Genomic DNA, 26194 nt, shown 5'->3' with positions numbered 1-26194 from the left:
CTTGTGGAACAGGCTAGTCTTAAGGGCTCCATGAAAAAGAGATGCAAGATGACAATAATGTCTAGGAAAGAAAACTGCACCACGATGTCTTGAATATTGTTAAAAATGCTTTAATTACTAAAATAGACATTCAAGATATTCTGTCTTAGGTTCCAAACACCAGCCTCCTGCATTAGACTTTAGACACTCACAACATTAAGTGAGTACTGCCCACAGGCAAGATTTACATATATGGTTAACCAGTATCAGGAATTAACATCAGAAAGAACGAAACATAAGTTTTGAACTGAAAGCCATTACTTGTGCTTCTTCAGTCACTCCTATTAGGCAGTTCCTGTTAGTGACTGGCTAAAAGACATTACAAAGGAGATAAAAATCAGGGCTGCAAGGAGAACTCTTCTCTTAAAAGGCTGCTTAGTCTTTAGTTAAGCTAATAAATAATCTCATTGCACTAGGGTAAGTGTGAGGACTTGACTGGTTTCTCTAGATCCCCCACCCACCTTGAGTAGTTCAGATGTAAACAGCAGGGGCTCAATTCTGCAATTTCTTGCAAAAGAAACCTTTGAGCTGAGTTTTTGTTTCTCTCATGACTGCAGGACCAGGCCCCTGATAGAGAGCAGCAGTTTTGCTTCAGGTAATGAATTGTGCCACTGACAAATGAGGGCCCTGAGCATTCAGATTTAATGCAACTTTGGTACTGGGAAGCAGATGCTCCCACCTAGCATTTGTAGTACCAGAGTCTGAGGCAAAGAACACAGAAAAGAAACTTGCTCTATGTGGTACCTGTCTTGTTTGAGACCATCCTCCCTTCAGACAAAACCAAACCCTTAAGTACTCCTCAGGGCTAGCGTCTGTTCAGTTGGCAGATACGCTGCTGCTGCTGGCTCCTTACATACAACATCCCACCTTTCCTTCCTGTTTCAAATACAGCCTCGCTGCTTATTGCTCTTAGCCCCAAGAGCTACTAAGAGTTTGTCATAGCACTGGCTCAGACGGAAAGAAGACTTTTGGATTATTAAATTAGCTAGGTCTCAGGAGTGATGCAGCCTGGCTAGTAACCACTGCATCCTACTTTGTGTTCTCTGAGAATACAAAAGTGAATACAATTGTTCACTGACGACAAAATGAATGCACGTGCAGTCACCTTGGTATGCAGACCAGACCATATACAAAGCTTTGCCAAACACTAGGAAGGGGAATGAGAAATGCTTGTGGTTGAGAAGAACACTACTTTCTTTGTGTTCAAACAGAAGCTCCTAGTGAGGAAGGAACATGAGTTTGGTGTGACACTGAGGAATTTCCCAACATGGATCTCAAAACAGATTCTCGTAAGGAGTACAGGTAGGATGAGCATTTCATATGTCAGAGACACAGCCTGAGTTTACAGCAAGGTGCCAGTGGTGGGACAAGTACGGGTAGCTCTGTCCCCATCCCTCAGGCTCCTGTTGCTGACTGAACTTGTTCAATCAAAAACACACCTTGCACCCTAGCGCCGTAAAACCTGAGATACAAGAAGGGGGTAGCTTAATCGGGCACAGTCAAACTTGTGCTGCTAACTAGAGGAAGTGGACTAATGTTCACAGTAAGGCAAATTTCTAAGTATCCAAACGGCTTGGCAAGATTAGTGAGGGCATGAGCATGCTACTTCCTCCCCTTGCTGGGAATTACCAATTATTTTCAAATCCAGTTTGCTGAGAAGGTAGCGTGAGGGCAGTCTTTGGCTTTACAGAATTGGGAAAGGTGTTATAGCAAATAGGTAAGTGCAAATGCCTGACAGGAAGGTTCATCACAAGAGATCAGTGGATAAAAGCTTCCCTTAGTCACGTGCGTAATACCTCTCTCTTCTTATGACTGGGATAAGTTCATCTTTATGTTACACGTTCCACAGGGAGTAGAAGATACTATTTTTTTGCTAAACAGGAGGAAACAGATGAGCTAGCTGCCAGCTATTTCATGGGGTGGAAAAAGTTGTTTCTACAGCCGTTTCTATACAATGCAAGGTCTGCACTTGGAGCCTCCAGGTATTCAAGGAATCCTGATGTTCTCTACAGCCAATTAAACAAGAAAACCAGGATCCTACAGCCCAGCTTTCTAGCCTATCTGACAAGATGCTTTATTTAAAATATTGATCTTTCATTGCTTCTACGTGTTTGGTGTGAAAGAGATGGCAAGATTTACTTTAAATTGTTACTCAAATAGCTTCATGCTATCCTGACAGAAGTTTTGGACTTCCTGAACAGCTGCAACTCCTTCATTGGATGCACTGTTCCTAAAGCTCTGCTGTATACATTAAAAATAATTCCAGAGCAATGCAGGGCTGCACACACCATTTTATGGGTTAAACTCCACTATATTAAAGAGAAATTAAGTTTAAAACAATTTAAAATGAACAAGGGATAAGCAAACAAGGGATAAGAAAGCAAAGCTACTTCCACTCTTGTTCTCCCTCTGTTTCTGATGCTAGTTCTGCTCTCTCCCTTTTTTGTCTATTAAACAACTGAAAAAACAACTTGTTTCACCACAGCTCTGCATTCGGAGGAGGTTCCTAAAGAGAGCGCAGGAAGTGATAAGCCCAAATTTTCAGATGGGAAACCACACTTCAGAGCTCACTCAGTAAAACAGGCTGTGTTGTTCTAACAGCTCACCGGCTCAGCAGGTCTCTCCAGGCTGTGCAATGCCTGTCTCCCTTGTGCTAGCACTAGACTTGACTCTCTGGTGAGCTGATTTAACTCAAGTTTGGTGTCATGAATTGGTTCACCAAAGAACCTGAGGAGCATCAGCATCAGAGGAAAGAAGGCTGCGGGAGTGCCTTGCTGCCTACTGCCTCTCACGGCAAAGTGAGCTATCGGATCAGCCATTTCATCTGACTGCACCCTTAATTTCCTTGTGGGTGTAATGTGACAAGCATTTCTTTTGGCAGCTGAGTTTAAATAGCTGGCACTGCTGTCTAGTTGTGCCAGCACAGCTATGTGTTATGACTACATGCTAAATGAATGAAGTTACCGGGTCTGGTAGCCAGATGCACGGTATAGCTGTACAGATTTGTAAAGGGCAGCAAAAAGGAACACAAACAGTCAGGCACGCGTTCTGCTTAGGAAATGACTGCTGCCTAAATAAACGCTTGGTAAGTTACAACCTATGTTTTAGCCAACACCTTTCCCAAAACCATGCCCAAAGTGTGCTCTTATAGCAGGCCCCTTCTTGAAAGACTGGAGTCTTCTCGCAATGTATTAGCCAGGTACTTTGGAACGCTGAGGCTGGCAGCGTCCAGAGTTGTTCACTTTTCTCAGAATGACCGTCCATGCCATCTTTAATTTCTGTATTTAACATCTCACAAGCAAACTTAAGTTATGGATGTTTAAAATAAAAGGGGGAGGGGAAATCACATGTCTGTAGTCTGCTACCACATGCCAGGTATTCTGTGCTTCTAGCAATGGGATGCTCTACAAACGTGCTGGTGAAAGCTGGCTTTGAGCCCCTTGCGGATACTCTGCTGGAGTTTAGGCCTTTTGACTTTCAGAAGGCAGCTTCTGGATCATTTATGGCAATCACAGTTATAAAGCGTCCTGTGGCAACTCTCATTATGCACGATGCCAATCCAGGGTGAAGATCTGTTCTATAGCTTTGGTCCGTGTTCTGCTCTGTGACCAACTCCAGGTGAACAACGTACCTGGAGATTTCAGTTTGCTTTCTCAGCCTTTCAGAAATGCTGAAGTCCACGGGAATGTCGCAGCTCAATAGGTTATCCCCAGAGACTGCAGTAGGTGAAAGGTAGCACCCAAAGTCCAGCTTGTCTCTATGTTGTTCACTTTCTTTGTTAGCTGTAAAGGAAGAAAAAGAAGTTGTTCCCAACAGTTCTCTCGATTCATATGTTGTGCACAGATGACAGCAACTACATGTAATGACACTGGAAAGACTCATTAGATAATTAGCCAGAAAAATGAACTGATGTATGTTGATTGATAAGAGAAATTTGGGAGCTGGCTTTGGGATTTAACTGTTTTTCTCACCTGTAAGAGCGTGTTGTCCCTAAATCCAAAACCTTCCTTTAGTAAAGCAGTGATGTAAGTGAGATCCATGCAGAGGAAAGGACTGGCTGACTTGTACCTCTCCATGTTATCACAGACTAGAGAAGGAAGGAAAAAAAAACCAAACCCAGATCTCAGCAAAATAAAGGAGCTTTTATCCACATTATACATTTGAACTGACCTCAAGCCAAAGCCTATTAAAACAACCCACCCACCTATTAAGGGGTACATATGACACATGGTACATGCTACACAACTGTTCTATAATGTTGGAGAACAAACCATATAGTACTTCCAGTTTCTCTTAACTCCATCATAAGTGCATCTTTTATTACAGCAACATAATCCACATAGCTCTTCCAAAGTCTGAATCTCTGCTCAACTGATAACTGGCAGGGAGCTGGTTATTACTTAGTCTTTCAAGAACACAGCATCGTTTGTCTTCTTTGTCTAGTCTCCAAGGATGGCTCCAGTAATGGACTCCACCTTCTAGGTTGGCAGCTGCTTTTATTTTTTTTTTTCCAACCACACATGTCCAAGGACACGGAAGAGGCTGTTGCCCAACCAACCACTCCCTCGCTGCAGCTAAGTCAAGATTCCACAGTAAGCATGACAGTGACCTTGTCTTCTGGACCTACTGTTACCGCCCTGTTCTACAAGCATCAAGAGCAGAGTTCACTTCTTTTTAGAAGCTGATAAGCAGCATCCTTCTACTACTGAAATGAGAAAGAGGAGCATTAATTTAGGATCACAGAATTGATCTCCTGATGCTCTAAAGCTAAATAAATGGTTTGATGATGCTATATAACATCTTAGCTGCATCTTTGGAAATAAGCTCTCTCAGTATCCAGGGAAACAAAACAAACCAAACCAAAGACACTCAAACTTTAGAGCCTAATCCCCCTACTCAAAACCATCTGAGTTTCTGGGGAGATTAAGTTTAACTGAAAAATCATTAGAATTTAGGTCCTATTTTAGAAAAAAGTCAGTCCTGAACTACATCATTAATCATCTTCTGGTGACAAATACAGTCTACTAATCATCATGAGGATGATTACCACAATTCAGAGGTAATGATGTGCTCTGTAAGCTAAAGTTTTAGCCATCAGTAGCATGGCAAGGTGGGAGATCTTTTTTTCACAGGAGGAGGTACAAAACTAGAACAAGCACTCAGGAAAAAAAGTCAGGGGGAGGGAAAGGAATGCAAAAGAGGCTGTCAGGCTTAAACAACCTCTGCTCTTTCCTTCCATTTTGTTAGAGATTAGAAAGGATTTAAGGTGACAGACTTAGAGAAGTCAGCACTCTCCTAAACTCACAGAGTTGCAGTTTGACAGAAGGAGCTCTTGATAGAACAAATTCATTTTCCTGTGTACTGACATTTATGAACTATCTCCCTCCTCTCCTGAACAGAACCAGGAAGCCGCTAACACTTTGTTTCCCCTCACTGCTCTTCAGTACTTTCTTCTGCAACAGTTACAGGTGTTGGCTAATAAAAGCTAAGTAACATGACACCGAAGGTGTAAGTAAGTGGAATAAAGGCTAAACAAACTTCTTTTAAAAAGTCAAACTCACATTATGTACTGCTTATAGACATTCATATTTTTGTTATTTCTCATCCCCACCAGTTTCCCAAGTCTCATGACTATTACCTTCTTTGGCTTTTCTTCCAAAATCTTTCACTTCCAGAACACCTCCCTGTTCATAATCTGAAAAGGAAGAGGTGAGAAAACATCATCATAGACCTGAAAGCATTTGTGTTCTATATCTAAGTTGACCCTAGGGTGCAACTTGGTGATGCTGGGCTGGGAGTGAGATCTGTTGGTAACAGAGGACAGAGCTGCAAGTGTAACTGGAGCTCAGAGCACAAGTCTCATCTGCTGAACTCTGAACATCAAACTGCACTGACAGATACACGTTCATTCCCTGAAGGCATTTTGTATATTCCCTCTTTCTCACCACCATTCCTTTTCCCTGCTCTCCGTGGCTCCAGCCTCCAGGGTTCCCCTGTCTACCTTCTGGCTGACATGCTCACACATAGTAGATTATCCCAAACCAATTTACCAATTAGGTTGGTGTCAACTGCACGATCATAGTAATAGGAGAAAGCATAGAAGGAACTTCCACGAATCTCATCTGGTTGGTGCAGTTTCCCTTTGACAACCTTGAGTACTTCCAAGTAGCAAGGCTTGAATCCTGTTTCTCCTGTCAGGACAAACACATGGGGTGAGCCAAAGAAGCATATCCAGGAGATGGAAGAATCAGTGGCAATAGGATGAAAAGGGAAGATGGAGAGATTAAAGCATCAGAAGATGTGAGAAGACCTTAGATATCCCTTCCGTAATCCAGCATGGCACCTGCATGCAGGCAAGGACTCAAACACCATCATCGAGTGGAACTGGTTAGAGCAGATCATAGCAATGTCTGAAAGGTGCGCTGCACAAACTAGCGGAGGTGCATGAAAAGCTTCCTTCATACCAGGCAAAACTCCCATTGTTATATTCTGTGGTAGCAGAATCTCATTTACATTTGCTACCACCTGCTAGCTAAAACGTTACTTTCCCTCTCCATCACACTGTAGTTTTATGAATCCACTCCACACACACCAAATCTGCAACTCAGCTCTCATGTTCCCCACTGTAAAACAAAGCAACATCAGTCACTGAGGGGTCTGTTGTAGTCACTGATGGTAGCAGCTTCACCCTCTGTATGCAGCATTAAGGACAGCATCTTAAGAAATAGTTCCACAGGTGAGATATACTTTGGCCTACCAGTTATTGTACCCTAACACAGCCACAGTTATTGCACTTTTAGCTCAAAGCCTCAGAAAAAGTACAAGTAACTCTTAATGTTTCCTATAAAGTTAGCATTTGTAATAAGAGATCACAGAGAATGCAGGCCAGCTACTCTTACAGCTTCAGATTTTTCTTTGGCTCTGTCAGAAGTCCACACTATGACTGGACAGGTGTACTTCATAACCCAAAGTAACTGATGGAGTATTTGCCAAGGAAAAACTCAGATTCTGAGGACAAGACTTATCTTACAAGAAGCAAGAAGTCTCCTTAGTTTACCTTCTTTGTTGCCACCATACCGGTATTTCACTCCCCCGAAGTGCCACTCTGCCTCCAGTTGCTTTGGCAAACAAGAACTGCGGAACATTTGTCCATCTACAGCTGGAATGAAACCAGAGGGGAGAGTCAGAAAAGATAAAATTTAACACAGTTATCAGTCAATATGCAGAACCAGAAAAGAAGAGGCTGAAAGATCTTCATTAAGGTCTTTAAGCAAAAGTATGGAAATCTGAATTGATGGATGCTGCACAAACTGATTATGAATTAAGGACCAGTCTCAGTCTGCAAAATTTGTGTCCATTTTCTCCTGCAGGCTGCAGGGCAGCTGGGCTTGTCATTTGTTAATGAGAGATAAATGGTAGAAGGGTATCTGGATAATGGCTGTTCACCACAGAAGACAAGAAACAAGAGAAGTAATTCATTAAACACACAGATACACAAACCCTAACAAACAGCAGATAACCAAGACAAACAAAGCAACTGGGCAATGAAGACAAAAACTCCTAAGACACTGATCAACAGTCACTACAGGATCCACTGAATGTACCCTTGAAGGGTTCAACCAGAATACTGTAACTGATAAGAAGAAAACACGATTATTGTGGCCAGCACAGATCTTTCAGAAAAAGCAAACTTCTTACAGAATGATTGAGGGGGATTGTGGGACTGTGCAAAATTTACTATGGGATGTTTAGGGGAAGGCTCAAAGGCAGGGAAAGAGGGAATCAAGGGATCAGGAAGCATAAGTGTGGGAAAATAGAGGGGACGATAAAAGAAAGTAATCACAAGTAAGCAGGCAGGTGGTCAGTATGCTTTTCTGGCTGAGCCTTGTGACCAATCACTGCAGTCTGTCCTATCTTCTTCTTAAACCCTATTCCCAACTGTTTTTGATTTGAGTACATTCCAGTAATTAACACAAGTCCATCTATCTGGCAAGTAAGAATCCACAAGGCGGAAAGACCCCAGGTCCTGGCCAGAGACTGGACAACAGGCCTAAGGTCTGGGCATGAAGACTGGAGGGAGTTAAGGTCTGGATCAGAGACTGGAAAGACTCAGGAAAGCGAGTATGCATTTAGGTTAGTCAGTGAGACTGTGTGTGATGTGCTCGGGGACTTCAAGCTAGACTAGTCAGCGAATGCAGCAGGAGGTCTGGGGGAACACAGCAGGCCACGCAGATAACAGAGAGACCTATAAAGTGGGTTTGGCCTAAGCAGCAATCCTTAGGAAAAGGATCCATTCATGCTGTTTGTGTTTCTGTGGATGCTTGTAAAGGTGTGCGTTTGTGGCTGGCCATGTCTATACTGTGTTTGTATGTTCCCATGTGTGCATTTCTGGAATTTACACTCGGTCTCACTGCTGGCTGAACCTGGAAATAGGGAAAAGCAGCTGTCTCACAAGACAACTCCTTAACAAGCGGTAGCCTGTTTCCAGACAGATCTATATCAGCGAAAACATAGCAAAACACAAGATACAGAAGTGAAGACATGGGAAATGGGCTGCTGACACAAGACTAAGTCTAACCATCTCTTCAAAAATCTTGGATGTTTTATCATATGAACATACCTTCCATATCCAAAGCTCCAAGTGTTGCTAGTCTGGCAGCTTTTAGTCCAAACCCCAAATAGCTGCAAACAACAAAGACAGACATGACAGTTTTAATTCTTGCACATCTGGTACGCTTCACCCATAGCCTCTTCCTAAATCCTGGAACACCCAAACCAAATTTCCTTCCTCTGCTTCCCACAGGTCTCCCCTCTCTAAAACAGAGAGCTCCCTTTGCCAGAACAATTCCAAGTACCAAAAGAGTGACACAAACCCAAGAATTACAAAGAGCTGTAAAATGGGTAAATCTAAAACTGCAGAAAGTGGTTAGAGCTGATGTGATTTCTACAAGACATTCATGAAAAGCAAAAATGCACAGTCTTAAAAACAAGGGAGAAAGAAGAGTATGTGAGGAGTGCGGGGGAACAGGATGGCCATTCTTATGTCACACACATAAGGCTATGTGCTCTTAGGGCAGAACTAACAGGAGAACTGCAGAACCTCCCACTAAATGGGAGCTCTGCCTTTGTGTGAAACTCACCTCTGTTTCACTCCACAGATTACCACTATACTCATTACAAGCTAGGATGTGAACAACATTTATAAGAATGTCATTATATGTTGCTGGCTTCAGCAACACAGCTAGATTAAAAACCTGCTGGCCTTTCATTCCCTCCTCTATGTTTGGCTACTTATCCCTTCAGTCATGTCAGTACAAACATTTACAGAATAATCAGAGTTAAACTAACCTCCAGCTCCCTCATTTTTTAGGAGATAATTTTCAATCCTAATTATTTTAAGTGATCTAATGGACTGTATTGGTGAATACAGCAATCAGTTACATCAGTAAATGTAAGCAGTAGGAGAGGAGGACTATTGAACCAGCTTTGCTGTCAAGTAAGCATATTCTGTAACTGACTGAGATGATAATCTTCACCCCACTAGTAACGGGCTGAGACCAACTCTCTATTATACATGGTTGAGTTCTCATTGGACTGTAAGTCATGCAGGTAAACTCTCTGGATTTCACTGCAGACATCTCAGAAACTTGTTAGCTTAACACAGTAAGCACTTATGTTATTCCAGGCCAAGTATCCCCTCCAATTGGTTCAAGAATCTTTTGTGCTCCATGGTCTGTATCAGCTGCCTGCGGTTGTCTCTCTTTGGTTTACATCAGTCTAGGTTTTACTTTTTGTCCGGTTGCTGATGAGATGTGCCATTTCGAACTAAGAAGAAAAAAGTGTCAGGAAAGACCTCTTCCCAAACCTCTGACCAGGTTTAGTTCTGACTACTGGCATCATATCCACCTTTCTGCTTGGTCCAGAGTATTTGTCTTGAATCCAGTAATAAGAATTCTTCTCCTTAAATATAGTGACTCATAGTGCTTCCTCTTCATTTGACAGACTGACTAATATTCCCTTGCAGTGATATTAACCATGAGCCTGGAACGTTTCCAGTCAACTCACGTCATGTTCCACTTCAACTAATGTTTCAAGCAGATAAGAAAACTAGTAAAAAAGTCATGGTCCCAACAGCTGCTAACAGGATGACATGGCCATTGCCCATTTGTGGTTAGCTCAGGGGCTGCAGAAAGACTGATTTTCCCAGCAGAGACAGCAGCCTTTTTGCTCCTCACCTGTGGGTATAGAGCTTGTAGGTGCTATTAAACATTTCAAATGAGGTAAGAAAATCCCCAGGTGTTTCCTTCAAAGTTTCCTAAAAGTTAAATAAAAGAAGAAATCTTTTAGTTTCTATTATGCAATAAAAAATAACCAACTTTGATGTAATATCACAGATATACACATAGGGTTTACTGCACGCTCATCTGATCTGCTTGGAAAACAAAGAACAGCCTTCCAATGGTGCCCACTGCTGTAATATCTGCAGCTTTTAACACTGAGTTTATTTACATGCATCTTTGTGTTACTTCAATGTATAATAAGGAAGCGCAACAGATCAGGATGAAACTACTTTCTAACTCAGGATACCTGAATTTTTCAGAGGACTTACATGCTAGTCTATATATACACAGTCTCCTTCAAAATCAACTGCACTAGAAGCACTATGAACTTTTGCGAGTCAGACCAGACATCTCAAATCAGGAACTCGGAAGAATTAAAAATGCAAAGTAAAGTATAGGCCACATTTTCACCATGTTAAATGCCATGCTGATACTCAAGGAAACTCTATGGCCACTCACTCCTAGTCTTAGGGCTGCTTTACCTCCTGGTTTAAGTGCTTTCCTCCAAATTAACCTCTTGCCTCAACACCTCCAGTTTTCCTCCTTTCACAGTCTTCCCTCTGTGTGCACCTCTGCCCCACTGGTACTCAGTCCCTACCTTCTTGCCAGACTAACTGTCATATTCTTGTAAATCTGAACCAGTTCAGGGCTCATTTACTGTTCCTTTGTTTCCAGTCCACGAGATCTCAATCCCAGTTTCTGTCTTTCGTCTGCTAGTGACCTCATTCTCCCATCCTTTCTTGGCCCTCTGCATTCATATCAGACACTGTTACTTTGGGCCAAGCAGCAGAATCTCAGAGAGGACTGAAGCTGCAGAGTCTCTGTAGTTACCATTCAAGTAGGCAGATACAGCAAAAATAACCCAGATCTGGAATTGTAGAGTCCTAGAGAGAAGCCTGCTCGAAGCTGAAAGGGATTTGGCAGTATTCAGCTTGAGTTTCTCCTGAACAAATACAAACTGAAATTTGTTTTGGGCCTCAGGTAGATTTTCACTGGAACAGCAGTCACATCCTTGACCCAACACACCCAGACACTGCCATATTTTGAGTTCTGTTCCTAAACCTTACATCACAAAAATTTTTAAAAAGGAGAGATCCTGAAAAAAAAAAAATGTTTGGAGAAAACAACTGGCTTTTTTTCATGCCTTATTTTCACAAAAATGTAGAAATCCTCACACCCCTCCCAAAAGAAGGCCAATAGGATGCCGGGCTGCATTAAAAAGGGCATCACCAGCAGAGATAAAGAAGTCATTATCCCTCTCTATTCAGCGCTTGTCAGGCCACACCTGGAATACTGTGTACAGTTCTGGTCCCCGTGATGCAAAAAAGATGTGGACAGGCTGGAGGGGGTCCAGAGAAGGGCCACCAAGATGATCAAGGGCCTGGGAAGCCTGCCCTATGAGGACAGGCTGAGAGAGCTGGGCTTCTTCAGCCTTGAGAAAAGGAGGCTTAGAGGTGATCTCATCACCATGTACCAGTACTTAAAGGGGAGCTACAAAGAAGATGGAGACTCCCTTTTTACAAGGAGTCACATGGTGAGGACAAGGGGTAACGGGTACAAGTTACTCCCAGGGAGATTCCGATTAGACACGAGAGGTAAATTTTTCACAATGAGAACAGTCAAATCATTGGAATAATCTCCCCAGGGAAGTGGTTGTTTCTGCTACGCTGAACACGTTTAAGACTCAGCTGGACATGGTGCTGGGCCATCTCGTCTAGATTGTGCTAGAAAGGTTGGGCCAGATGATGCTCGAGGTCCCTTCCAACCTGGTATTCTGTGATTCTATGAAATGAGGCAGGTACCAGATAGACAATTTCATAATGATTGTGATTGATTGGTTTTCAGTTGCTTATCACTTTGGCAATAATACCATGAGAAGCATAACACTAGCTTAAAAACAGCTCCATGCAGTTACCATTATATGTCCTCTGTTTGCTTGTAATCTACATTTCATTAATGAATCTCTTACTATTAAGAGTATTTTGTTCAAAACGAATACAAGAGCAAACATGACTGCCTCAAATTGCAAGAAGGGAAAAAACCCCTCTGCAAATCAAAGGGGGAAATCCCTGCTAATTCCATCAGATGGGAAAAACTCTTCAGAAACATAGTGAGCTATGTATGTGCTTTTTTGTATGAACTTGACAATACAGGCAAGAAGCAGACATAGCGTACAAGCAGGCAACGTGAACCTTGACTTTCACACCATTGGTCTTGGTCAGTAGCAAACCCTCGAGACATTTTCCTGCAAGGCTCTAAGGAGACGTTTGAATCCTGAGCTGCAGTTCAGCCTACTTCACAGCTCTATTTATTCTCCAAAACCCTGACATGCAACACCCTTTCCTGTTGGTCCAGTGCCCGCTTCAGCAGGTGTTATCAACACAAAACAGAGGGCAAGCTCAGAGTACTTGAGGCTTGGCTGAACAGGATAAGGTTGCATGTCATGTTTCAACATGACACACCACTGCAGAATTAAAATATCCTTCTATGAAAACCATGTGTTTTGTAGTCCCTAAACACCCTTTGAGAATCTCAATTTCTGTATAACAAAAAAATGTTAAACAAAGGACTCCTTCAGAAAAGAGGACAAAAACAACTTCACAATACCAAGGTACAGAATGCTATAGCGCCCTTCCAATACCCATGTAATTTTCCCATGCAAACTTTAGGTTTGGGTCCCAGTTCAAACTGTTTCTAAAGAACTACAGAATTCCTGACAAATCCAGCAGAGATGGACTGAGGGGCAGAGAGGGGAATTCTCAAAGAAAATTAGAAGAAAATGATAAGAAAGCAAAGAGGGATTGGCTGTGCTATTATAAAAGACATTTGCCCCGTGAGACACCCCCTTCCAAAATTTAGTAAGGATCTGCTGTCAGACTGGAAAGGGGGGAAAAAAAAAGGTAACTCAGAGCAGACCCTAAATTTCTTGTAATATACAAGAATACTCCCTGGAGATGTTCTACATTTATTGAATACAAAATAATTGTCTGCATTAATGGGGCTTTCCCAGCCTGGGTCTAGAAAACAAAAGCTGTTTCTCTTTGTTTTTACCCATTTGCTTGCTTTCTTTTTTCTTTCTTGTTATCCAGGCTCCTTTGTTTGCAAGTGCCTATCAGCCAACTGCTGATGTCAAAGGGAACAGAAATACAGATGTTCTGTACACCACAGATGTTCTGCTTGTGCCAGCACTGACAAAATGATATCAGAGAGCACAGCAGTGCTCAGGTCTCTCCACTGACCCTGCAGTCCCAACCCGCGCACTTTTAACCACTCCTCACCTCAAATCGTGGCAGGAATGTGATTTGGGTTGAGGCCCCTCCCAAGTCCAGAGTCCCAACAGTATGCTGGTTCTGGCCAGACAGCTGCCCTGCAAACAACATCATGCTCAGAACAGCCCCAAGTGCAAAATACTGCGTGCATGTTCAGGCAGCCACCAAGTTATCACATTATCACAGCAATACAGGAGGGCTGAGCTGGCCTTCAAAGACAAAAAACATCACAGAGAAAAGGCAGACAAACAGAAGGTATTACGAAAAGAGTCATAGGACTTTCTTCCTTGATTCCAATTTCACCTCCAAAGAGACAAAAGCAGATAAATCTCTGGGTATCCATCAAAAGCTGAAAGTAAGAGACAAAGTATCTCCTGCAGAAGATGGTCAGGGACAGTACATAAATTCTGTAACCACCATGTAGCTGGTCAAGAGCAGTAGGAGAGGAAGGATAGTAAGAGCAGAACCAACTATTATCATTTCTCTTCACCCACAGAAGCTTTTTTGCTTGCTTGTGTACCTACTAGAGTACTGATTTTCTTTTCACTAGATTGCATTCCCAGAACTTCTTAGAGGCAGGAGGGCTAAGGCACCAGTGCATTCCCTGTTACACCATTTTAGTTGCATAGTTCACGCTGGGATGAAGAACATCATTGTTCAACCTTGTTTCCCACCTTCTAATAGATTAGCAGTACCACTCCCCTACGTACGTTACAGAAGCCAGCTTGCCAGGGCCTCCCACTCCTGAGTAAATCCTGGCACCTTCTGGATTAAGATTCCTCCTTCTGACTACAGGTGTGGCTGACCCTCTGGAACGCAGTCTGCCCAAGATGATCGACTGCTTTAGCACTGGTGCCACAGTGGGGAGGAGAAGCAGGACATGGCAACCAAGGCAGAGGAACTTAGGGTGATCACCTCCACAGAAAAGACTCGAGTTCATATTTAGAGAAAAGTTATACAGAATTAACTACCTGTCAAAAAGTTCACAGTGATCCAGGCTAAAATTCCTGCAAAGAGTGAAAAAGGAAAAAAAAAAAGTCACCACTGAGTACTCCCACAACCTCCTGCCCACCCTTACCACCCCTCCACAAGTTAGTTATTTACCTGGAAATCATTACTAACTTAACATAACCGCCCCATACTTCAGAGATTAATTCAAACTTATAATTAAGTGATATGATGTGTTATTGATTCGTTAAAATCTCATAAGCTGGGATAGGTAGAACATTTGTAATATCCATGCAACTGCAGCATGCACAAATCATGTCTATTATCCGAACAATATGCAAAGAAGGAATAAGCTGACACAGTGCACAAGTTTCCTGGGGCACCTCCCCCCCACAGCATTTCAATTCCTAATCTGCTAATTGCATACGCACCACTCTGTGTTTTAATGTTGTGGTTTCTGTAATTACACTACATAGTAGCAACCAGTAAAACACAAACAACTCCTCTTTGACTCCAGCGGCTTGCTTGATGCTGGCACGATTCTCACCCAAACACAGACAAACATGTGACAGTAGAAGAGGTGGGACTTTTAAATAAACCTTGGAAGGCTACACTGTGCTCTCTTATGCCTCATTGTTCCTGCTCCCTGTCAATACAACACTTCTCCCTACTATACAATTGATCCGTTAATCCTAGTGACATACTGTGCGTTGCACCATACTTCATCGAATACTTGCAGACTTCATGTTATTTCTCCTTTTCTCTTGGCACATATGGACAGATTTTGCTCTTTAATCTTCCTCCATTTATTAGTTGTTTAAGCGTCATGATAATTCTTTTTGCTTTACTTGAACACCTTGCAAACTGGCAATATAACTGCCATAATGAAGTGTTCAGAACTGAGTGTAACACCACAGCTGGCTCTTTTCAGGCACCCATACAGAAGGATTATTACCTGCCTATTCTCCAAGGTAATATGTCTGGAGACATAGTCAAAATGTTACAGTGGTCTGTTCTGCACTGCAAAATCATCACTTACTCCAAACCTACAACATATTTCACCTTTTCTTGTATTTTAGGTTACTTCCTTTGCTACTTTACTAGCTGCATTTTTGCAATCAGAATTTTTTTAAAATTTATTATTTTATTATTTATTTATCTGATTTTTTAATACTTGCCAATTATCCTTCATTCTCCTCTAATATTCCCAATGCTTCCAACTTTAACCTGAAAATTGATGAGCGAATCATAATAGATTATTTTTAATGCTGATATTGCAGAATTTACCAGGCAGTTTCCATAAGCTTCCTAGCGTGCTATATATCGTCATGTAGCCTTTCAGAGGTGGGCACCATCTTTTTTCCACCAGTTCCCAAGAGCAGGCTTCAGCTGGTTAGCCTGCATTAGCCTGCATACTTATTTCTGAGATGAAGTTCTCTTCTGGAACCTCAGAAGGTTTTGGATGAACCTTCATCTAGCTAACTGATAAAACTCTTTGTGTATCTGCATTTGTAGCCTAACCGATGACCAAGTAATCGACAACTCCTAGGAAAAGCAGGATTGAATAGTTTCAAACAGGGCTAGAAACCTTTTATTTTTTCCCTCAGTTCAGTGACTATTTCTCTTTCCCTCTCATGTCCCTAAGATCTCTCTCTCCCCCCCCCCCACTCCTCTTTGCTTTCACTTTTTCCTCCTTCTAAAACATACCTTCATAAGACCCGTCCATGATGCTAACACTGTCCTCTGGAACAAGAAATGGTGATTCCTCAAAGACTTCTCTCACCTGAAGAAAGAAATAATGATTAGATACCTTGGTCTTACGAGTCTTGTTCTGCTCTGATGGTGACAGAGAAAGTTTTCTTTTTCACAGCGGTATAAAATAAGACAAGCGTATGGAGTAGACAAAATTCTTCTTCTTTCAAGGGCCAGGAAAGAAAGAAACAAGTATTGTAGATCTCTCTCCCCATGCCTTCTATCCACATCAAGACAGAGTATTTCAGGACTATACAAGAAAGTCTGTAAAGTCTGTGAGCTTCATACTATCATGGGATTACAGTCACTTTTCACAGCTGAAATTCTCTTATGCTAAATAGAATGGAGAACTGAGTCATGAAAGACGAAACAGGAAAACAATACTAGTGCATCCAACAGATCTTAGTATTACCTCTAAAAGCAGAGCCTGAGCTTTCTCCTCTGACAGCAAGCGCAGTCCAGCTGTGGCTTTTAACACTACCGGGGTCTTCTTCCAGAGATGAGGTGGCACAGCATCTATGGCCATGTCCAGCAATCTTTTGACAGTTTCAGCACCCTAAAAGGAAAAAGGTGTTGTTTTTCTTATGGTTTCCTCCTACAGACCATCAGAAAATAGGCCTCCCAATTCTCCCTCAACACTAGTGAAACCACTATTCAATAGCAGAAGATACCTCACCCACACCCAAGATACGGATAAAAACTGTGCTAGACATCTCATAAGAACCTTAGGGAGAATGTCTGCATTGGAAGGATGAGTGTATTCAGATTTATATCTTAGGCAAGAGAAATGTCATTGTTTGTGGAAAGTATTATTTGAAAGGATGGAGGGAGGCGAGGGAACTGAGTATCTGACAAACCTAGACATCTTGCAGTATGATGAAACTAAATGGTACAATTACTGACTGAAGCTGCAAAGGTCAGGAGGAACGTCTGTAGATTTCACTAAATGCAATATAAGAATTCCAAGTGCGTCCATAGCAAATAGTGTAATTAAAATGCCAGCTGTAGAATGGTTACTACACGAGGTACAGGCATCACTGCTGGGCTCTCAATTATTTACTCTGCTCTAGCAATTACAGTTTGGCATTAGCAAGAAACATTCTCCTGTGAAATGTCTAGAAATTTCTCTTGGGGTGAATTCTTCTCCTCTCCTACCCAACAAACAAGACAATTCGGTGAAATAATGAGAGATCTCATCAAAGTTTAAAAAAATCCAAAAGCCATTCACTTTTCCATAGAGTTTCTCACTCAAATTCCTGTAGCACTGAATGAACCGAGCAAACTGAGAAACGTGAAACTCCCCTTATGCTAGCCCCCAGCTCCAAGACTGCTGAAGCACACAAGGTAGAGTATCTAATCTATCATTTCTCTGGCACCTCATTTAGCCTGTGAAAGAGCTTACTGTCAGCACAGGGGATCTGGAAAATGGCAGCTTACTTCAGGACTGGCCCCGTGTATCACAACAACAGGATTATTTTAGTGCTCTCTGCTCCGCTGCTCATTTCTGACTCCTAATCCAATAGAGTGGCATGGAACAAGTGTAGTGCGCACGTATTCACAACCACCCCCATTTGAAAATAAAGAGGATTGCACCTAACTTCAACTTCTTATTAAATTATAAATTCATATGTTAATTAATACATCTGATTGTAGAAGATGGAACTGTCCAACTGTGTTTTGAAAAACTCTGCATATAAACAAAACAACAAGTCCTGAGGCATTAGATTAACTGCCTGTACCTAAATCATTATTCAGCTACAAGTGTAACCAAATATTTGAACTGAGCATGACTGAAGCGAGTCCTGTGTATCACTGAGCACTGGCTTCCAAGCTATGGCTCCAAAGATAACAGCAAAGAATCAAAACAAACAAATTATTGGAAATCTGATGATAGAAGCAGAGAACACACTTAGAGAAATATTAAGGCCTGATGTAACCTGCTAAGTGCATCTTTATTCTTCCCCTTCTCCATAACTTATTAACAAAAATTAACTTTTGTAGATCTGACTATACACACAAAAAATTAAACATTTTTAGGAGTCAGAGAAATGAACCGTCTTTGCTTGTCAGTGTAACATGACTAAAAAAGAACCCCCCCCCCCGCAGTCTTAACCCCCTTACTTCTAAACTAAACAAATCAAAACAAAATATGCCCATTTTGAACTGTGACCTGCACTGAAAATTTCAACCAAAAGGAAAAACTGAGAAAATTATTAGTAAATGAGACAGGAGTATATATTTACTCAGGGGTAGCTATAGGGGAAATAAACATTGAATATGGATGCTGCTAGAGCCAGAAATCACTTTGTCTTTGAAATTCTCAAAGGCACGTAATCTAGTTGTATATACCATTTAAGCAATTAGTTAAGCCATTGTTCCATTGATGAAATATGTAAAACAACAGCTCCTATTTCACTGTGTAGAAATTAACTCACAAAAGTAGAGCAACAGGTTTAGAGAGCCAGCAGTAGAACCTTTACATTTTTCTTGACTCTCTGCAATTAAAATTAGTAATACTTGAACTGCTTGGTAGAGTCCAACTGATATTAACAGAAGCAAGACCAACTCACAGGGAATGGAAAGCCTTACCTTTTCAGGCTGATCAGCATATGCAGAAAGTCCTGGCTTCACAGACTCAAAGATTTCCCCTTCCAACTCTGGAAGGTTTTCTGCACAAACGAAACATTACATGAAACGGTCAACAACTCAAATCTTTTTCTTTAGTTTCAAGAAGGTTGCCTGCAACCCCTGTAAAGTGACTATCCTTGATTTCACCTTGCAAACAATACTATTCCCCTCCTAAAACAAGCACTGCTCCTTCACTTCAAGAACATATTTAACAGAATATTGCCCTTGTATCCTCCAAGTTCACAAACAATTTTTTAAGAATATGTTGTTATAATTAGAAGTATGTTCATTTTGCATTTGTGAACTACAATGAGTTATAGCAATGTAGTATGACTGATGCCTAATCTTAACAAAATTCCCTTCCCTTTCTGTCCCCAAGCTAATTGTGAAATACTAATTCATATTAAGACACACACAGTCAACTCCTGATTATTCTTAGGTGATTCATCCAGCTCACAAACACAGAACAGAGCTGACTGGGCTCAAGCACTTGGCTGCAAAGCCAAACAAGTGTGACCATTGCTCCCAGAGCAGCTTGGGTCTAGAAGCTATCCCTGGGTATTGCATATCACAAGTCAGGCTGAGTCCATCAGAGCTGGATGTTGTACCCAACCTTCCAAACTAAGGTTGAAATGATGTGAAGCCACAGAGGTACTATGCGTGGCCCTGAAGGGCTTATTAGCTGAGTCCCGTCAACCAGCCTTCAATCTTTGCAAATTTGCTGTCTCACTGTACCCAAGCTAGTTCACCCTCTTGAATCCTGTTGCACGTGCAGCCAACTTGGGTACCTCTGCGCTGTGTCAGAAGCAGATATACTGGAGTGTGGTGCATCTGTGCACAGGAGTTCTCCCAGAAATGGCTCAGACCTTCGGTGCTTATAACTCTTTAATTTACTGATTTTAATTTGCTACAAAATGTGACATATAAACATATGCAGAATTTAAGTATCTCTTGATATAATTCAAGGTAACATGCAACTTGACAAAAACAGTGTAAGCCTCCTTCCAACTTAGTGAGACATTCCTTTAAACAGCCGCATAAATGAAAATCTTTGGAAATTCAGAACTCTCCAGTATACCCAGAATTAAACCTTTGAGTTTCAAAAGATCTACAAAAAATATATTTTCACAGCAAAACACCACCACAAATGGACAATAATCATCTGCCAGAGGACCATTTGAAGGACAAACTGTAGAAATCTTCAGTTGTTCCCAAATGCTGTGCTGGGACAAAATCCCTCTTTTGGGAAGTTGGAACCTAAGTCAACATAATCCAAGTGCACAGACTGACACAGGGTCTTACCTGGGCTCTTCTGCACAAAGGTGTAAATGTGAATCCGGGTTCCAGTGCTTCCTGCGTCAAACATTATGCCATAAAAGGTGTTGGCTTTGGCATTTATAGGGCACATGTTAGGTGGAAAGAAATCCTGAAACCACATCTCCCTGTTTGAATGGGAAAGAACAAAGGACAAAGAGGAAAATCCCAATGCTAGAAGGATGAGAAGTCTGGAAAATGCCATCTTGCCAGGACCCCTTGAGGCAGTCAAGCATGGATCAGCAATCACAGAGCTGCAGTAGGTCCTGTAGAGAAAAAAAAAAAACAGCAATGGAAATTACCAAGAGCCCTCTCCTTAAAAAGTCGGGGGGGGGAATCAGTCTGTACACATATATTCTGCCCTTCAGATGTTTTTCAACACCTCATCCAAAAGATGTGATTCATTGCGTTAAGTGATTTGTTCTTTCAGAGTAAAGGTTTCTCCATTTCCCAAATGCAGAAGCATTAGTTTGCTTCCCAGTATTTCTAGTTTTGACTTTATTTAGACAATTTTTTTCTCTGATTTGGCTTGAAGGTTCTCAACGTTTAGAGTCCCCAGAACCTTCAAAAAAGCCCAACTGTTATCCGAAAAGAAGCATCACCAAAGGGGAGCTCAGGGCAGAACTGCTTTGCCCTAACATTTACACACTTGAGATGCTGTGGCAGAACACAAGCATTATTCAGAGTCACAAACAAAGAGAATTTCATCTTGGGCTAAGAACAGCTGCTGGGACAGATTAGCGCACAGAGAGAGCAAAGGCATAACCTTCCAGCAGCATCCTCGTCCCCAAGAAAAGCCTGTGCTGCACAAGAGGGACTGAACTGTAAGGTGCACCTGGGCTCTGCCTCTCAGTATTTTTCATACTTTTCCTTTCTGTCTTCATTTTGGTTTTTCGTCATTTTCTCCTGACACAGTTTTCATTTTCAGAATTAGAAAAACACCCAACAAAACCCCACCACACTCCCACATCTAGACCAGTTGCCCTGAACACTCAGGTTGCTTACACAGCTTCTAACAACAGCTTCCAGAAGCCAAGGCCCCAAAGCTGTGTGAAGCAGTATTGGATATGAAGATACAACTACACCTCCTCTCTGTTAACATGTATCTCTTTGCATATATTTTTCCTATGAAATGCTAATAAAGGAATGATACAGAAAATGGGCACAGAAATGATAGGGTTCACTAGGTGCCCAGGTAAAAAGGAGGATATATGTATTATAATATTATATATAATATTATATATAAATAGATACATATATCTTTGTTATTTGCATTTTAACAGCAGAAAAGACCATGTGGCCAGATGCCCAACCATATGCAGTATCGCCTGCATTGCTATACACACAGAGCACTCTGCATACAAAAAGTGCAAACAGCTCCTTATCATTCTCCAGACACTTGGTAACGCATCCATCTGCCCCTAGCACTGAATATTCTACTTCATATGCCTGTTCCTCTCCTCTGCCCGAGACCCTCGCCCACCTCTAGCGCTTACATTTGATTGTCTTTTAGCCATCTGCTCAGCCCCACTATGTTCATTCTCTCAAAATCTTTATTGACCATCTCTATCCTACATTTATGCATTCCTAATCCTAACCTCTCTCCTTTCCTTTCTATGTGAACCTGACACAGCCTCTATTTCCACACACCTTTCTCCCACGCCCAAAGAACTCACTTATCCTCCACTACCTTTTATCCCAGATTTAGCCCACGTGTGACTTCTATTATTTCCATCCTTCACCTTTGTCCCCAGTTACAGCAAAGTGAGATTAACTTTTACCCATTCACACATCACATTGGGTCATTCCTCCAGTGCCTCTCTAACTCACGCAAGCGTTCAGCTATCTCTCGGGCAAACAAAACGCACAGCCCACTGCAGAAGGGTAACCTTGCCTGTCTTCTGTGACCTTTAGTTGTATCCTCCCGTTCCCAGCAAAGGCAGAGCGCTGCAGGCGGAAGCACAAGCTCTTGACCCACTCTGCCTTAGAAGCACATTCTGAGAAGAGGAAGAAGTGACTTTACAGTTCCACCAACAGGCGATAGCCCTGGCCAGCCTCTGTGACAGATCAACTCCAACTGTAATAGTTTCTAAAGCATTCGCATTTTATGTGGAAATGGGTAAAAACTTAGTTCTAACCTGTAACAACTTGAAAGACCTATCCTGAATAGAGTCCATGAAACGTGCTGAGCCGTTTGGCAGCTTCATAGCTATGGATTTGTACTAAGATGCAGCTGGCATTACCCACGTTTGCTTCACCACAGCAAGGAGGTCTACTGAAAATCCAAGAAGCTGTGCCGTTTTAGCAGAACATAAGCCGCACTGATGAGTACTACCTTCCAGCTGGTCAGAAGAGGTGGTGTTATTCTCATGCAATATAGGGATTTTCCTTACTGAACAATCACAAATACAACCCAAGCACCTGCCTTAAGAACGAACTCGAGAGTCCTGTTACAAAGGGCACATGTGACACTTAACACAAGCCTCAGAATCTCCGATGATCCGAAAATATCTGAGCAACTGCCATTATTAACCCATACTTTTCTTGCCAGATCTACTAGTGGATGAGCCTTAGCCTCCCATGAAAGAGTCCCTCACTAAGCTTCTCTTCTGTATCCCTTCTGTCTCCCCTGACTTTTTTCCTTTCCACCTTTATACTCATAATGACAAAAAAAAAAAAAAACAAACCACCTTGGGATTTTATTTTTCTCCACCCTCATTAAGAATGAAAAAAGCACACGGAGCTTGATGAGTGGTGCAGATCATTTAACCAAGCGCACTAGCAAAACAGTGTCCACATGAAGCTTAAAAATAGGTGAGAGTAAAAAATCAGAGACGAGAGAGGGAAATGGGCTGAGCATAACAGAAATAGCAATGGAAAAGGAATTTGGAACAATAAGAACAGACGAAAGAATGGAAGAAAAAATTTAGGGTAGAGATAGACAAGAGATCAGCTACAGAGAAGGAAAAATATTTCCAAAAAAGTTCCTCTCAAACAACTTAAAATCCTAGCTGCTATCAGAATACAACAGGAGGCATAAAATGAACAACAAACAAAAAGGAAAAAACAGGGTAACAGTAATATAAGCACAAGTTCATTAATATAAGCAAGAAGGTAAAATGCACAGATCACCATCATTAGGCTCCAGTTACTGCCTTTATAAACGAGCAGCCATAATCAACATCAATCGTGAATCCGTTAGGCACACACCTGAAGCAGGATGGAAGCAACAGCTATTCCACTCCAGAGATTCCTAATGAAAACCACTTCGGAGCGCTGCGACAAGAGACACTGCGTCTGCACTTCTTTTCTTCACCTTTGCTTTCAGCTAGTAGGAGTGGACTATGTATCAGGCAAGTTATAAGGTCATGGAGGCACATAAAACATCAGTCGAGTTGCTTTATTCAAATTTGAGTTTATCATTGCTCAACACAAGCAGTGAAACATGCTGAGATAATTAAGCAGGATAAATTTCAAGAAGTTGAAAGTTAACCGAGTTCAACAAGTTAGTAAAACATTTACACAGACATTACAGTCGACCTCAGCAGCGCTGGCCTGAGTCCAGTGACACAAGGCAGAACACTCATTTCCCAACACAGAGAAACACATGTAAACACCATCTGTATATGGCAGATTTTAGATACTAAGCCAAAAAGTTCAAGCACATCCAATGTAAAGATTTGGGAGCTACAGAGACTGTACAATCCAAAAATACTGGGATGCTGCATAAACTGCCAAGACTGAAAGCATGAATAGGAAGCAAAAAAAACCCAAACCCAAACAAAAAACCCCAACCAAACTCTTCTTAAACAACAAAAGTAAAAACAATGCCTGAATAACAATAAGAAACCTTAAGACAGCAAAACACCACCTTGCTTAGAGTTTGCTATACACACAAACACTGGTAATTTTCAAGACAAGAAAGTCTCACCCACATTCTTGAATATTTTTGACAAAAGAACACGCAAAACCCAAAATACAGCAACAGGAGCACCTCCCTGTAAAATGAGTCTCTCTGATCTGAGGGGAAGGAAAAGCAGTGTACTTGAGATACACAAGAATTTCCCTTCTGTTTCCTAATACACTATTGGGAAATATTTGGATATAAAGAAAAGTATTAGAAAATAATTAGAAATATTTATGAGATATAAATATTTAGGCAAATATTTTAGGAAACAAAATAGCCGAATCATGTAATTCAATTCATAGTGTTATTTATTGCTCAAGCACACCAAAATCATTCAGAATGGAAGGTCTGTTTTCTGCACTAAAACAGCAACAAAATCTGTTTCCCAGATGAGCAGCTTTTACACTTAACACTCATGACTAGATAAATACATTTTTACTTTTTTTTTTTTTACAGAAATAAAAAGTCATTACATTTTTTCCGGACTTATTTTTACCTAGTAAAAAAACGCTTTCTTGGATTGTTTTGACAAAAATTTAAGCTTCTTAAAAGTACACAGTTTAAAAATCACAACAGAAAGAATAACTAAATTCATTGGCAGAATTTCCCAGCATTTCCATAAAGATAATGGCTCAATTTTCTTTGCACACGTACATTTGGGGGTAAATTCTGGATCTAGAGCTTTAAATGCTAGGAAAAAATAGAACCAACTCACAAACATGCGTTATCAGCAGTTTTAATCTTCCTTTTCCCCGTACTGAGGCTCCAAATACATATTATTTATTTATGCTCATTTCTGGCCAAGTGAGCTTTCAATTTTCCTATTTAATTAGACCAAGGCAGCTTTGCAAGAGGCTGCTGTGTTAGTCTCACCCTCCTGCAGCGTGCCAGCGAGTGTTCCTTTACAACTTTGTAACTGTATACCTACAGGGGCTGTAAATAACATCTTTATTGGACCAGCCGGTATTCTTAGAAAACAGATTTTGGGTGCCGAGAGGTTTTGGGTGCAGAGGGCTTTTGCTTCAGTCTAAGCTTGGGGAGAACTCCAGTGCAAATTTCAGCACGATGCTACCAGTTTTACGCCTTGAAAGCATTCACCAGGGCTTCACCAGGAGTGATCCGGGGACGGGCACCCTCACCCCCCTTTCCAAATCTAACCACCGCGAGGGCTGTAGGGTTTTTGACGTGCGCACACCTCCAGGCCGCAGCATCGTTCCCGTCTCCACGTCAAACAGCTGCAGCCTAAACCCTTACGCTGAGCGCGCCTACACAGTTTCCCCTGCCTTCACTTTCCCTCCCCAAGCCCGAGTCCCCGCGGCTCCTGCCCGCGCCCCGCCGCTAAGGGCGGCCCGGGATGCCGCCGCCCGCGTCCCGCAGCGGGCACCGGTACCGCTCAGCAGGAACACCGGCAGCAGCCCTTGCTGCTCCCTCAGCCCCCGCCCGCAGCCGTTACTCGGCCAAGACCGCGCGTCCTCCTGCCCGCCCCGGGCGGCAGCGCCGCGGGAGGTAACGGAAACGCCGCCGCCCTCTCGGCTTCCCAGGGTCTCACGCCGCTCCCCGGGGCCCAGCGGAGCTCCCTCCCGGGGCGCCGGCGGCGGGGGGGTGACCCCGCCTCGCAGCGGCTCCCTGCGCGCTCCTCTGCCGCGCCGGCAGGAGGGCGGCAGCCCCGAGCGGGGGCCTCCGGCAGCCCCGCGCTCCCGGCCCCGGCGCCGCTGGCACGGGGCGGCGGGAAGGGGCGCGGCCCCCAGGGCAGCGCCGCGCTGTCGCACACCTCCCCCCCGCCCCTGCCGCCGCCGCGCGCGCTCACCGGCCGCTCGGAGCGCCGGCGGCGCCACATCTCGCCGGCCCTGCGCGTCACGTCAGCGCGCCCGCGTGACGCGCCCGTCGCGTGAGTTGGGCGTCGCGGGACGGCGCCGTCCCGTTTCCACGGGAACAGGCCGCCGCGCGCTCCTCGCTCCGGCTGCGGCGGGCGCGGGGGGGGTCCCGAGGCAGGCCGC

The 26194-nt window shown here is 42.7% G+C and overlaps 2 protein-coding genes across 12 annotated transcripts in view; one reads left to right on the top strand and one right to left on the bottom strand.

Annotated features, from left to right (window-relative positions):
* Window positions 1-13646, top strand: part of COQ6 (coenzyme Q6, monooxygenase) — a 55842-nt gene extending 42196 nt beyond the window's left edge. For 6 of the 9 annotated variants that reach the window (XM_082318647.1, XM_082318640.1, XM_082318645.1 and 3 more), the window contains one exon: window positions 13469-13645. In XM_082318647.1, coding sequence (XP_082174773.1) covers window positions 13469-13579 — 111 coding nt within the window. In that variant the 3' untranslated portion in view covers window positions 13580-13645. Of the gene's footprint in view, window positions 1-13468 lie in introns of all 9 variants that reach the window. The other 3 variants (XM_082318641.1, XM_082318651.1, XM_082318650.1) reach the window with 2 other exon arrangements.
* Window positions 1073-26112, bottom strand: ENTPD5 (ectonucleoside triphosphate diphosphohydrolase 5 (inactive)). 3 transcript variants are annotated; one of them, XM_082318665.1, is made up of 15 exons: window positions 26005-26107; window positions 23501-23618; window positions 20279-20556; window positions 18938-19017; window positions 16761-16904; window positions 16304-16379; window positions 14620-14655; window positions 13658-13746; window positions 10275-10354; window positions 8660-8721; window positions 7097-7198; window positions 6090-6230; window positions 5678-5734; window positions 4011-4126; window positions 1073-3821 (listed from the first exon to the last, which is right to left on the bottom strand). In XM_082318665.1, the coding sequence occupies exons 3-15, from the start codon at window positions 20493-20495 to the stop codon at window positions 3735-3737; spliced, it is 1287 nt and encodes a 428-aa protein (XP_082174791.1). In that variant the 5' UTR covers window positions 20496-20556; window positions 23501-23618; window positions 26005-26107; the 3' UTR covers window positions 1073-3734. The 3 variants fall into 3 exon arrangements, with proteins under 3 accessions (XP_082174791.1, XP_082174792.1, XP_082174790.1); XM_082318666.1 differs by lacking the exon at window positions 23501-23618 and having other exon boundaries at window positions 26005-26112; XM_082318664.1 differs by lacking the exon at window positions 26005-26107 and having other exon boundaries at window positions 23501-25883.
* Window positions 26113-26194: the final 82 nt, after the last annotated feature.

Source organism: Platalea leucorodia (genome assembly GCF_965183815.1).
Source record: "Platalea leucorodia genome assembly, chromosome: 7".
Taxonomy (NCBI): Eukaryota; Metazoa; Chordata; class Aves; order Pelecaniformes; family Threskiornithidae; genus Platalea; species Platalea leucorodia.
Note: the sequence above shows the minus strand (reverse complement) of the source record. Positions and strands in the feature narration are given on the sequence as shown.

What these genes read in the sequence shown, in the direction of transcription:
- ENTPD5 (XM_082318666.1), bottom strand. Translation starts at nt 20,495, where the DNA reads ATGGCATTTTCCAGACTTCTCATCCTTCTAGCATTGGGATTTTCCTCT. An exon ending in CACTGTGAACTTTTTGACAG is followed by an intron (nt 13,747 to 14,619) that starts GTAGTTAATTCT and finishes TGTTGTTTGCAG; the next exon opens with GGCAGCTGTCTGGCCAGAAC. An exon ending in TACAAGCTCTATACCCACAG is followed by an intron (nt 8,722 to 10,274) that starts GTGAGGAGCAAA and finishes TGTTGTTTGCAG; the next exon opens with CTATTTGGGGTTTGGACTAA.